The sequence below is a fragment of the Suricata suricatta genome, chromosome 11 (genome assembly GCF_006229205.1).
Source record: "Suricata suricatta isolate VVHF042 chromosome 11, meerkat_22Aug2017_6uvM2_HiC, whole genome shotgun sequence".
In the NCBI taxonomy this organism is placed as follows: Eukaryota; Metazoa; Chordata; class Mammalia; order Carnivora; family Herpestidae; genus Suricata; species Suricata suricatta.
In genome coordinates, this window is record NC_043710.1 from 985,653 (window position 1) to 999,398 (window position 13,746).

Below are 13,746 nucleotides of genomic sequence, written 5' to 3' on the forward strand. Positions count from 1 at the left end.
GACCCAAGAGACAAGGCAGGACCCTCACACCCCCAGCTTCCCAAGGTCCGGCGGGCCGGCAGGGGACACAGGTGAGCAGGGGAGCCGGTGGTCAGCCCTGGCAGGAAAGGCCCAGCCCGGGGCGGGCAGAGAGCACGCTGGGCAGGGGCAGGAGGCCACCGTCAGTTTCGCTCTGGCCCTGGCACCCTCAGCAAGGGTCATCGAGACGCTGAGGACACACACAGGCACTGACCTGAGAGAATTCTTTTTATTACGACCAAACAGGTGAGCCGAGTAGGGACACCCAGCCTTCAGCCAACAGCCGCATCTCCACATGGGCCGCCCACCCAGGCACCTCAGTCCTGGGCCCAGCTGGTCCAGGGGCCCTTGTGGGCAGCAGGGGCAGGAGGGAGGGGGATCTGGCCACAGGGTCAGGGCCCCTGTGGGGCACCCCTGACCACCCCCACCCTACCCCACCTGCTCTGAGCCACCAACAGCCAAGATCCAAGCAAGGCCAGGAGAGGGAGGTCTGAGGGGAGATGGGGAGGGATCTCTAGAATAGCTCCACCCTGAAAACAAACCACAGTGAGCCAGAGTCCTTGGGAAGGAGCCCCAGCTCTTACTGGTGTATTTTCTCTTGAAACAGCAGAGCCCACAGGGGGAGGCGGGGCGGGGGCCACACGGAAGACCAAGGAAAGGAAAGCCCTGCGGGAGGAGAAAACTCACACCAGCAGTCCCAGAAACATCGCTGAGCGGGCGAGTGAAATCCGAAGGTCCTTCTTGCCAAGCGGCACCCATCCGTCCAGCAGGACGGCCCCGGCGGGAGCCAGTCCACGCATGGCCTGCCCGCGTCCGGGGAGCCCACACTCGGCGCGCCCGGGCCGGGTGGGGGGGCGGCGTCAACCTCTCAGACCTCCTGCCGAGCGTGCCCAGGGCGTGTGCGCGCACACGCAGGCACACGAACCACCGTCTCTGCACATGTGCACGCCTGTCCAGCCGGGGGCTCACCTCTCCTTCACGTGGTTCTGTGCCCCCGCGCCCCCGCCGCTGGCCCCGTCCCCGCTGCCCCCGCCGCGGCCCCCGCCGCTGCACAGCACCTCCGTGAGGTCGTCCATGACGGCGGTCTCTTTGGGGTCGAGCAAGTTGAACTCCCTGGCAAAGAGGATGAAGTGGACGTAGAGGGTGTTCAAGTGTCCGTGCAGCTCGAGGGCCAGGGTCTCCTTGAAGTGGGACCAGTAGATGTGTGCCAGCACGTGGAACAGATACCTGCAGATCTTCTTCACCAGAGACTCGAAGGAGCTGGGGAATTCTCTGCCTGCGGAGAGTCGGCGGTGTCACCCACGCTCCGCTCTGGCCACCATGCCTCTCCGAGCTCCCACCCCGCCGGGAAGGGGCAGGGCAGGCTCTGGGCACTTTTTGCAGGAGCTGCCTGGAGGGTCCCTGACATGCCACCCTCACCCCTCCGAGCATCCCACTGGCAGGTGCTCGAGTGACCCGCCACCCTGGCCCTGGCCCCCGAGCGGCATGCCTACTGACCCGGCGGGTGCTTGCTGCTCAGTACCGGCTGCCTCTGCGTCAAGCGGCCTGCCACAGGCCACCCTAAGCCTGGACCCGGCCCTGGGGTTACGTGTGCCTTCATGATGGATGCTCTTGGGCTCTCTGTGTGGCCCGGGCCACAGAGGTGCACGGGACACCCTGCTAGCCAAGCGCCACCCTCTGACAGCTCTGTGTTGGCCTGGAGCCCCGGCCTGTATCAGCCCAGGCTGGGACATGGCCACAGCCCCTGCCTGATAGCCAGTGAGCCTTGAGTAAGGAGGACTGCCATGGCCCCAGCCATGGGAGGCAGACGGGGTGGCAGAAGCTACTGGTCCCAGAGCCCGGGGTGGCAGTGGGGGGGTCTCCACCCAGGCTGAGCTGACCCCTGCCAGGGGGCGCCTGCCTGGCTTTACAGCCCAGGTCATAAAGCTGCCCACCCCCCGGGTCTGCCTCCTGTCCCTGCAGTCACGCCCGCCTAGCAGGGAGGAGCGCCCAGCAGCAGGGGAGGGACGTACCATACTTCGTGGGGAACACGTCCTCGTCTGTCACCAGCTTCTGCACGGAGCTCATGACAAAGTCGACGTACTGCGGAGCGGTGCACTTGACCTTCTTCCCCCGCTCATCATACCAGTAGTACTGTCTGTGGAGACGGAGAAGGCCAGTCACGGCGCCACCCCCGGCCACAGCTTCCACGCTAATGGACAGGCCCTGGGAGGAGGCCAGCCCTCAACAGGGAAGGGGACTCGGCCCTGACTGCCACTTGCACTAGAGCCGCCCACTTGGAGCTGGAAGGTCTGGGGTGTGACCGGGGTGTAAGGTGGCACTGCAGAGGCAGGCCTGCCCCTGGGCACTGCCAGGCACCCCCAGGGAGGCCAGGCCGTGTGAGCACCAGGTGCTATGTGCACCACAAGGCCCAAGAATGGAAACAGAGAGGGGAGCTGCACATGACGAAGCCCTAAGAAGCTGGCAAGACTCCCTGCTTTCCCCCAGGAAGGAAAATTCTAGCAAGGCCCTCCTGTCGGTTAGCACACCTGCCCTGGCACCCTCCCCACCACAAGGTGGCTCTGCCTGACCCCTCTCCTGCCTGCCCAGGCATCAGCACAGGTGCATCAGAGCACCTGAGGACACCCACACAAAGCCCTTTTCTGTGTCACTCTGGACAGCCTGTGGGGTCCCCGTGCCAGGAAGTGGAGCCCAGCCTCTGGGGGCCAGGCTGCGGCCCAGGTCTGCAGTGAGATCCAGAGGACAAGGCCCAGTGCCCGGGTAGCATCACAGACACCTGCTCCACCGCCCCAGGTGCCGGTATCAGCAAACGCAGCTCAACCCAGAAACTGGGAAACGGGTCTCCACAACACGTGGCCCTGAGACCCTGGCTCCCGAGGGACACGGAGGACCAGCCCGCCTGGAAGCGAGGAAGAGGACACGCTCCGTTTCCGACATTCCTCTTGTTTTTTTTTTTTTTCATTTTAAATCGTCATGCAGTAAGATGACCTGTGTGGCAGGTGATCCCACGTTCTTCACCCACGCGGATGCCTGGGTGCCTCCCACAGCTGGGCACGGCTCATGCCACCCTCCTGCCCTGGTCCCCCCCACCCCACCTCTGGTCAGTCACCCGCACAGCGGCGACATCTCCAGGGAAACGCCACATGCGTCCTGAGCCAGGAGGTGACCCAGCCACGTCTGTGCCCATGCCAGCAGCCCCTTCCTTCTTACGCTGAGGCGTGCTCCTGCGCAGAAGCGCGGTGGGTCCCTGGGCGCTCGCCGGCTCAGGCGGCGACACGCACTCTGGGCCGGGTTCCTGGGGGAGCACAAGCTCTCACTGGTCTAAGGCGAACACTTGGGACCAGGACCGCCGGGCCAGGTGAGGGGAGAGCGTCTCCTCTGAAGAAGCCACCAAGTCGCTCGTGGGCTGGCTTCCACGCCCCTCTGTGGCTCCGCCACCCCCCTCCTCACCAGCTCTGGGCCCACTAGCAGGCGCCGTGGCAGTGACATCTGAACCCCCATCCGACCTGCTGCTTGAGGGGCTCATCTGCTCTCCTGTGTCCTCTCTGCTGGCCTGTTCGTCCAGGCCAAGGCCCACCGGGACCAGGCTCTTTTCTCGCGGAGGAGCTGTGGGAATCCCTGACCTATTCTAGGCGCGGGCCCCTGCCTGGGGACACAGTTAGCCTGTGGTTTGTCTCTTCTTCCTTGTGATGGTGTCCCTCTTTGAGCAAAAGTTCTCCATGTTGACTCTGCCCAATGTACTGATTCTGCTTCATTAGTGACCGAGCCTTGTGTCATGGCCACGAGCTCTCCCTTCACCTAATGGTGGATCATGGAGATTTCCTTATTTTCTTTCAAAACTTACATAGTTTTACAACTTAGAATCTGTTTGGAGTTAATTTTGGGATGAAGTGTGGGGTTTGGGGCAAGAGTCACCCCCCCCACACACACCGATGACTGGTCTTTCCACAGCATTGGTTAAAAAGACTATCCTTTCTGCACCGAATTTCTTTTGCATCTTTGTCAAAAATCAAAGGGCCACATCTGTGAGGGTCTGTGTTTGGACTCAGCTGTCCCCTTGGTCTGTGCGCCTCCGGTCCCAGCTGATGGGGTCCTTCCGGCTTTACTGCTCTTTTCCCAACACTGTTGTCGGGGCGCCAGCGAGAGCGCCTCCAGCCCACGAGTGCGGCGTGCCTGCCACCATGCGGGCCTCCGACCACGCTCGCTATGACCCTGTACTTGGCAGCGTGCGCCCGCGTGCCCCGAAGCACCGTGTGTCCCCGGAGCCGTCGGAAACGGCGCGGTTCCCAGGAGCGGGGCTCCGCCCAGGTACTGCTCAGGGCTTTCCACGCGATCGAGCTGTGTGCACATGGCAGGGACACTTCCGTTTCTTATTTTCCCGTTTGGATGCCTTTTACTGCTGCTTTCTTGCCTCACTGACTTGCCCATCTTGAGTGAATTTTGGCATTTTGTTTTTACCAACGAATGGGTCTGTTTAAACTATCATATTTACACACATAAGGGTTTTTGGGGGCGTTTCCTTAATATCTGCTTAGTTTATAGTGACACCCACCCCCCCTTCCTTCTGGTGATAATCTGCACCTTTTCTCTTTGTCAATCTTGCTAAAGGTTTGTCAATTTTATTGATCTTTTTAAGAAACTGGCTTCTGGTTTCATCAATTTTCCTGTTTTTAGAAATTACTTTTGGCAATTTCCACTCTGTTGCTTCCGTTTCTTTTGCTCTTCTTTTTCGAGTTTCTTAATACGGAAGCTGAGAGCACTGGCTTGAGAACCTTGTCCCAGAGTTAGCACGCGTCCCTCACACGTCCCTCCGGGCACGGCCGCAGCTCTGTCCCGTCCACTCCGGGTGCTTTCATTTGTGTTCCGTTTAAAACCTTCCTAATTCTGAGTCTGCCTCTCCGACCCCCGGATTATTTGGAGCCATGCTAATTTCTCAGCGTCAGAGGTCTCCCTGCCATCTTTCTGTCGCTCCTTCTATCTAGCCCCAGAACGTCAGATGACCGACTCGGCAGGCTTCTGAGTCTTTCAAGTTAGTGAAGGACTGTTTTGTGAGCCGGGAAGTGGTCTATTTTGGGCACTATTCCATGTGCACTTCGGAAGAACGTGTCCCTTGCTGCCGAGGGTGACATGCTCCCAGTCCAGCCAGGGAGTCCTGCAGCCTCGCGGACTCGGCGTCTCCCAGCGCTGGACTCCCCTCCTCTGATTTTCGTCCGTCTCCCTCTCGGAAACGCTGCTGCCGGGGGCGCACGCACTCAGGATCGATGCTCCCTGACAGGCTGACTGCCCTGTAAACGCGCGGTCGCCTCCTTCGCACCTCGGTACTTACTCCGCTCTGAGCTCTGCTACGTGTGGGAGTCACAGAGCCACTCCAGCCGTCTGCTGCTAGCGTTTTGTTGGCGCATCTCCTCTGTGCTTTTAGTTGTAATCTACCGACGTCACTGCAAGTAAAGGGAGTTTCTTGGGAACACTGTCCAGTTGGCTCAGTTTAAAAACCCATTCTTACACAGCCGAGCCCCCTTATCTGTGGGTCAGTCCTTCCCGGTGAGCGCTCCTTCTCCCCACACAGCGGCAGAAGACGGAGAAACGATCCCAGGCCACGGCAGGACCCCCGCGCCGGCCCCTCGCCTCCTCTCCTCACGCGCCGCGTCTTCATCTCGCAGCGTCACAAGAACGTGGGTACAGTGCGACAAGCTCCCTGGAGAGCCAGCACATTCCCGTAACTTTTATCCTAAGATCCTGTCACGACGGTCCTGCTTCATTATCGGGCATTGTCACCCCCTGTGCCTCGTTCCTAAGTCACGTTGTCACAGGCGGGCGCGCACAGGGGTCAGCGTGGTCCGTGAGCGGCCTGGTGCTCAGCACGTCTGCGCCGCGGGTGTTGGCGGGGCGTCTGCGCTCAGGTCTGCCTTCTTCTGTTTACTACTTCCTCTCTTTGCTTCTCACCCCCTTATTTTGTCTTTCCTGCTTCCTTTTGGGTCACATTTTAGTATTTCCTTTCAACTGACCTACTACAAATTTGGCTACGTCACCTACACAATTTTAGAGAGGTTGCTCACAGGAGTATAAAATACGTGCTCAGTCATGCTTTCCACGCTGTGCTGAGCGCAGCCCCGCTGCGGGCTGCTCCGTCCGGACTGTCATACAGGTGTGGCTTCAGGAGCTCAAGAGGGACGGTCCCCAGCCCTGTCCCCATTGCTCTGGGACCCCTTGGGAGCCCCTGCGGAGCCCACTGGCTGGTGGTGGGCGTGTCATCTTTCCTCCATTGGAGGAGGGTCTGGGCTTCACCTGAGCTCCTGAAGCTCACTTTAAAACCGTGGTGGAGTTTTTTTGTGGCCCAAGGCTTCTGACAAGAGCCGCAGTCCCCTCAGGCACTGTGGGGCTGGCTCTGCCCTGTGAAGGCCTTCTCTTCTAGGCAGGTTCGTGATGACACGTCTGCCTGTGGATTCGTCGGTCTGTCCTACTTGGACTTCACTCAGCTTCTTAAACGTGCAGGTTTGTGTCAGCCATGCCTGGAAAGCCCCTAGCCATCATCTCCTCAAATACATTCTCCGTATGGCTCTTTCTCCTCACCTTTCCCTTCCCTCCCATGTCAATGTCCTCCTGCCTCCAGCGCACCTGCCCCGCCCTCCCTGGGGCACCCCTGCCTGGCCCCCACCAGTGGCTCTCTCGGGGTGACAGAGTGGAGAGCCGGCGCTTGTCTTCACGTGCTCCCTCATGACCCAGGCCTGAGTTGGGGCCCCGGGAGCCCGGCCAGCAGCTCTGTCGGCAGGAGGGGCTCAGGGCAGCACATGAAGCGTGTGCTGGCATCAGCGCCCGACCTGCAGCCCCGCCAATAAAGAGGAGGTGTGAGAAAGGAGCTCCCCTGCCTCGTCTTCAGTCGCAATTGCCCCAGGCTGAGCCCTAGCAACCGTGACCTCTTGCCAAGGCCACCTTCCATCCCTTCTGCCACCAGGGGGCCAGCCTGTGCCTTGCAGTGACTCTCCTGCCCACACCGGGGCAGAGCTGCTGCAAACCCAGCGGGCTGTGCTCGGCTGAGGACACGAACGTGCACAAGCTTCCAGGAGAGAGGGAGCGGCCCCCAGGACCGCTGGAAACTCACTGAGAAGGCGACCCAGCCCCACAAGACCAGTCGGTGAAGAGGGCACCCAGTGCCTTCCTCCAGCCAGTCCCTCACTGTCCCCTCCTTCACTCCCTCCACACAGAGCAGGGGCTCACAGGAAAAGACATCCTTCGGGGGCTGGGGGGCCACTGCTTGAGCATCTGACTCTTGATCTCAGCTCAGGTCATGATCTCACGGATCCAGCCCCCCATCAGGCTCTACACTGAGCGTGTAGCTTAAGATTCTCTCTCTCAAAAAAAAAAAGCCATCCTTCAACAGGACACCTACGGAAAGCAGCTTCTTGACACTCTGCTGTCTTAGGGGACCAAGCCGGGCATGTTCTGTGGACGCCCCCTCACCCCCTCTGCTCAGTGCTTCCCCTGGCTGGGCTCTGCTTCTGGTGTCCCTGCCCCACAGGGACAGGAGGCGCAGCCCCGGCCAGGACACTGCTGAGGAGGGCCCTGCGCCATCGGGAGGCCCTGCCCGGGCGCAGCAAGCGGGTCCAGGGTCGGAGCTGCAGCCAGGCAGCGACTCACGTGTTGCACACGGCCATCGTCTGGCAGGCCTCTCCCGTGCAGAACTCGGAGATGGTGCTGTACTGCAGGTTGACGTGGTGGAAAAACGTGGTGGCTGCAAGAGAAGAGGGGGCGCAGGCGTGAAAACCACTGCTGCGGCCACGAGGGACAGCACTTCTTTCCCTGGGCCCTGGGGCAGCCAGCACCTACCACAGACCAGAGACACACGTCCCAGCGCAGAGCAATGGCCCTGGAAGCCGGCCGCCAGCCACTGCCGTGTGGGCCTGGGAATCTGCTTGGGCGGCACCAAGCTGGGCAGAGAGCCATGGGCCACTGAGACCAAGTCCCCTCCGCAGGGGTGGGGCAGGCACACCTTCTGCGAGCCGTGAGCGCCAGGCCTGCCCAGCATGCGGAGGTGAGATCCAGCCTCCCGCCCCGTGCGCCATGGCCTTCCCGTGACCTCGGCACCGCTGGTCTCGCAGCCACACTCCCACCCCAGACACCCCCGGCTCGGCCAGGACACGCACTGTTGCTGGCCAGCCACTCGTTGAGGTCGATCTCCCGGGGCAGCACCACCAGCTCCTTGAACCCGATGTCAGTGATTCTGGACTTGGTGTACTCGGGCTCCAGGTACATCTTCTTCTCCTCCGCGGCAGGTTTCTTTCCGTTGGGCTTTGCTTTAGACTTCCTGCCAGAGAGAAGGGAGCAGGGGTCACTGCACGGCAGATGCTGGCATGGAAGCCACGAGCTGGGCCAGAGATGGGAGCGGGACACAGGCGGCTGTGGGCCCACTGGAGGGGTGCGGTGGCCACGCTCTCAGGTTCCACCCGCCACGCCTGACACTGTAGCCATCTTGGCCCACGGGGCCACTAGATGGGGCCCAGGGAGGAGCATCGTCCCTGGCCTGGGCCCCGATCCTTTTGTGCAGACGGTCCAGCGGCCTGCCCTTATAGAGCACTGACTGCATGCCGACACAAAGCAGGCTCCCCGCATGACCCGGGGCTCCGTCCCCAGCGCACGCGTGGCCCCGGTCTCCGTCCCCAGCACACGACACAGGCTCTAGGCAGGGGGAGCTCTGCTCAAACTACCACTTTGCACCAAAAGGTTTTTTTGGTTTTGTTTTGAAAAATAGTTCATTTCCGTAACAATATGCTGTCGTACAGAACAGAATGAGCTTGTTATAGCTAATTTTATAGGACTAAATACATTTCTTTGAAAATGTCTTCATTTTCATTCAAATCTAGTGAGCATCAGTAGCTGAACCCCATGAACCAAAAGGTGCTGGGGGGGGTGCCTCCTTGGTGGGGGAGCCCTTAGCCTCAGAACCAGTCTCTCACCCACTGCCTGAGGCCGGAGCCAGGGTCATGGCGCATGCGAACTGGGTACACAAACAAGATGAGACGTCCCCAACAGGGACACGTGACCAATACAGTGGCCCAGAGCCCACGGCTGGGAACATGGCCCAGGCTGGGTTTGTCAGAAGTCACGGAATCAGTCACATTGGAGCCCACACTGGGCAAACATGCCTCCGAGCAGAGGACCCTGGGGAGGGCCACCTGCAGACACGGCCCTTCCTGGCAGCGACAGCCCAACGTGGAGCGGGCAGGGGGCCTCCTGCCGTCGAGCAGTCAGCTCTGAGGAATGCTGCAATCCTCCGGTACCTATAGGAACTCCCCAACCTTCCAAGGTTTTGAATTGGGTTCTTGGGAGAAAGTTTGAGAAACTAAAGGAAAATGCTTAATAACATGAATGAGTCTCTTGACTCAATGGAACTGAATTGCTTAATGGCAATTCAGTGACTTGGAGAAGACAGAGTGCAAACCAATGCTATCATGAAGTCTTATTGACCAGAAAAGACCAAAGACGGATCATCCCTGTCCCAGGAGCGGCCACAGGCCTGCAGGCCAGAACCTCAGGGGAAGCAAGCCCCCGGCCCCGTACCCCCGCGCCCCGCTCTGCCGGGGATGAGGGGCCGGAGTCAGCACTGCTTCCCCCGGGCAAGCCAGCAGGCAGTACTGCCACGAGCCCACTGCACCAAGGGCCACCCTCCTCTACCTGGTCCCCTGCAAACTTTGGGGGGCTGTGGCCGCAGTGCTGGCTGGGCTGAGCCGCAGGGCTGGGGGGCTGCCTCAAGGCAGCTGAGGACCTGGACTTGGGGCCCAGTATACGTGCCCAGGCCCCACCCACTCACACCCTCAAGGTCTGTGGCGCCTGCGGAAGGAGAGGCAAACTGGCTCACTGTCCAGCTGCCTAAATGAAAATGCGCAACAGGCCTCGGCGGGGCCACAGCCTCGCCATGGCAGAGCTGCACTGCCGTCCTGACGACACGGGGTACCAGTTCCCTGTGCGCCCCTCCTCCTGCCAGCCCTGGTAGGAGTAGGGGCAAAAGGTCTCTGCAGCTCCCTGACCCTGTCCTCTCCTTGTTTTGAAAAGTTGCTGGTGGTTTGTTAAAGAGAAACAGGAAGGAAGTATGTTCCCCAAATGCCAGGGAGATGTTTTCCCTCAGCTTCTCAGCAAATCTTCTCCTTAAAAGGCAAAGTGTCTTCAGCCTCCTGGTGCACCACTGGGAGTGGCCAATGCCACACAGGGCCACAACGTCCTGGGGACAGGGTGGGACAGACCCCTGACTGGGGCTCCCAGCCCTGCCTAGATAGGCCAAGGCCGGAGCACTGGCGTGGAGGCCTCTCTCTCCCACACACACACTTGGCAGTGAGCACTCGAGGGTCCCCTGGGCAGGGTGGGGTGGGCTGTTCACTGGGGACAAGTGTGGACAGGAGCCTCACAGGGCCCTGTGGTCCCCTGATGGGGAGAGCAAGGCTCCCACCCTTCCCCAGAGCCTGCTGAGGATGGCCAGGTCCTGGGTGGGGGCAGGGGCCCCAGGAGCTCTGCTGCTGCACTCAGATGCCCCCCAGGTCAGGGCGGGGGGTGAGGGGAGTAGGCCATTTCATTCCCTGCCCCCTGCCCTTCTCCTGACCCTGGTCTCTGCTACTGAGTCACATGCCACCCTGTCAGAAAGTCTTCTGTGGCCTGGAAGATCTGCACCCAGAGCCCCAGGCACGAGGGCCCAGCCCACAGGAGGCACTTGGACCTGTACTGCTCTGCTCCGGCTGCCTCACCCCCACCCCCACGGCCAAGTGCCCACCTGATGGCAGATTCTCCACTCTGCGTCTAGGCCCCACTGACCCCAACCCCTCACCTGTTCTCTTTGTGCACACCTGCCTGTGCCTCACGCTGACTCACACCCGGCTATGACCATAGATGCTGGGCCTTGACCCCCAGGCCTAGAAGATCCCATGATCACAGGTGTAGGGCTGGGCTGGGCTGTGAAGCCAGATGCCTGAGCACCTCCCTGCCCTGCCATTTAGGAGTCACGTCACCAAGTGACTCGAGGGCTGCATGCACATCAGAACCAGCCACATAAGGAGCGGCAGCAGGAACCAGTGTGGTACAAAGAGCCACTGGGGTCACGCACAGGCCTGCTCACGGACGCTGCCTTAGGAAGGGCGTGGTGTCCCCGTGCTGGTGAGTCCATCTCCAGGGGAGCCTGGGAGCCCCTTTGGGCCGAGTCTCAGAGGGCCAGGCAGGCAGCCCCGGGAGGACATGGGCTGTGACCTGCGTGGTCAGAGGGCCTCGGCCTTCTGGCCCTTCACACCTGCTGCTGTCTGTTCCTATTCTTCCACAGCAAACAGGCAGACTTGCGGCAGCTCCCCCCACCCCCCCTGGTTTCACTGTCCTCACCATCCAGAGCTGGCCTGGGACCCCTGGTCTTCGGACTTTGGAACGACCCTTCCTCCAGGCCAGCAGGCCCACACTTCCGTGGACCCTGGTCAGGGTCCTCTTCCTCTCAGTCCCACGAGCAGGCAGTAGATGGCGGGCTCTGACCCCAAAGTGGTGGCAGGAAGACACACACAAGCCTGTTTGGGGCTCATCTGGGGACCCATAGGGCCTCCGTGCCGGCAAGGCCTGTGCAGGAGGGGCCCGCAAGCCCGGCCACGACAGGTCCTTCCCGCCCCAAGTTCTGTCCCATCCACTGCCAAGACACTTGGCCCCTCTGGCCAAGAAGTGGCCATGACTCAGCCCCACTCCTCTGCTGCCAACAGCCACAGGCCCCAGATTTCAGAAAGCACCTCATGGTCTTCAAAGTAGAACACGCTGCTATATGTGACACTGTGCTGGTCCTGGTCTTCTGTCCCTGTGGCCACATCGGTGAAAACAAGACCCTGTGCTCCCCACCCCACGGGCACTGGGCTCTGGAGTAGGCTCTGTCCAGCCAGGGTGCAGAGGTCTGCCCAGGGGCCGCACGGCTGGGCTCCTCCCCTCTGGCTCTCCCTCGTACTGCTTGCTGGGATCCCCACAGCTACAGTGAGAGGCCGCGGACCGGTGTGGAGCTGCACAGAAGGGACCAGACGGCGGACACAAGGCTCTGGGCCGCCCCAGGGCCTGCTGGGACCTCAGGGAAGAAGACTGGCCACAGGCACACGCAGAGAGCCCCCAACAGAACCCTGCACGTTGCTCCGGGTCTAGCAGGTGCGCTCTGAGGCTGAGTCCTCCATTTGGGAGGGGCCCAGGCCCCACTGAGAACATCTTCCCGGTGTCTCCTCACCACAGTGGGTGCCCGCCCGCACTCTCCCCTGCTCTTGGCACCGGTCCCACCTCTGCAGGAGTCCCCACACCCCACACATGGGCCCACATGCTCGGCCTGACACACCTCCTGTCCGAGGTCACACCACTGGCCCCACCAGGTAGGCCCCAGAAGTAGCTTGGTGTGGCCTGGCAGCGGCGTGCATTCCACCCATGCCGTGCTATCCGCCCAACAGGCTGGGAGAGAGAGGTCTGCCCCGGGGCTGCAGACACACCGTGAGGCTCCCCCCCCGGCCCAGGAACACCCCAGGGACGGGCTGGAGCTGAGGGAACACCGCGTGTGCCGTGAGCCGGCTCAGCAGCACACAGGGCAGGCGCCCAGGTAACGCCCAGCCCCGCCCGAGCCGAGCAACAAGTCGCTGTGAAGCCCGAGCACGGGAGGCCTCCTCAAACCCTCAGCCACGCTGGGGCAAGGGGCGGCGGTCCCTGGCACAGAACAGCGCCGGTGAAGGGGCAGAGCCTGGGGAGAAGGGCAGGACAGGGGAGACCCCTTCTTTCCTGGGAGTCCCGCTCAGCCTCCTGTCCCCCAGCCAGGCCCCCGAGGTGCCCGCTGGACACTGGTACCCCGAGACAGCTCAGGACTGGGCTGGGAAGGAGGCAGGTGGTGTAGCAAGGGGCACCCGTGGGAGTCACGGGAAGCATGGAGACCCCGGAGGAGGGGGCACGAGGAGCGAGGCAGCCCTGTCTAGAGGCAGCCTCACGGGATGGAGGTCAGCGGTCTGGGGGTGGGGGGCAGGATCACATGGAGCCTGGGGCCCCCCAGGAAGTGCTGCATGGAGACAGCCTGTGCTGACAGCCTGTGCTGACAGCGGGCTGGGAAAGCAGGGGTGCGTGGGCGGAGCAGCACGGGCAGGTGCCCGCCGTCCCCCACGGCAGGCTCGCGCAGGAGTGAGGCACACGGGCTCAGCTCCGGGCCCAGCTGGACAGACACCGCTACCTGGGGAGGCGCAAGGGGGAAACCCGGCAGCCCCTGGGCCGAGCACACAAGATGCACCGACCTCCTTCCTGGGATGGCGGTGAGGGCACAGGCTCAGCAGGGACGTCACCAACAGCCCCATCACCCCGCACGGCCAAGGCACCCGCGGCACACCACCAGGGCCAGACACACAGGGGACCTTCCTCACACAAGCCCCTCAACCCCGGGACTGGTGAAAGCACCGGGGCTCGGCAGCGCTGCCGACCCTCAAGATGGCGACGTGGCGGGCCTGGTGTGGGGCCTGAAAACCCCTCTGAGGCGTGCGACGCTCCTCCTGGGCCGCGTTCTTGGGTCTTCACTGGCCATGGGGACGCTGTGTCCCCTTCGTGTCACAGAGCCTTGGAACCCAGAAGCTGAAACGGGACCCCCACTAAGTCCCCACAGGCGTCAGCCAGCCTGACGCTGCGGAGAGGGACCTGCAGGTCGTCTCCCTCCTTGGTGTGACCGCTAGGGGCCCGCGCCCCCAAACAGAGCACGCTTTCACAGGCCTTTGTATC

The 13,746-nt window shown here is 61.9% G+C and overlaps 1 protein-coding gene across 5 annotated transcripts in view; it reads right to left on the reverse strand.

Moving 5' to 3' along the window:
• Nucleotides 1-228: 228 nt before the first annotated feature.
• The window catches only part of MOB2 (MOB kinase activator 2), a 58,340-nt gene continuing 44,822 nt past the window's right edge, over nucleotides 229-13,746 (reverse strand). For 4 of the 5 annotated variants that reach the window (XM_029956954.1, XM_029956958.1, XM_029956955.1 and 1 more), the window contains exons 2-5: nucleotides 8,160-8,320; nucleotides 7,654-7,747; nucleotides 2,031-2,155; nucleotides 229-1,294 (exon numbers count right to left, since the gene is read on the reverse strand). In XM_029956954.1, the coding sequence (XP_029812814.1) occupies nucleotides 984-1,294; nucleotides 2,031-2,155; nucleotides 7,654-7,747; nucleotides 8,160-8,320 (691 nt within the window). In that variant the 3' untranslated portion in view covers nucleotides 229-983. Of the gene's footprint in view, nucleotides 1,295-2,030; nucleotides 2,156-5,344; nucleotides 5,457-7,653; nucleotides 7,748-8,159; nucleotides 8,321-13,746 lie in introns of those variants that run through there. The other variant, XM_029956957.1, reaches the window with a different exon arrangement.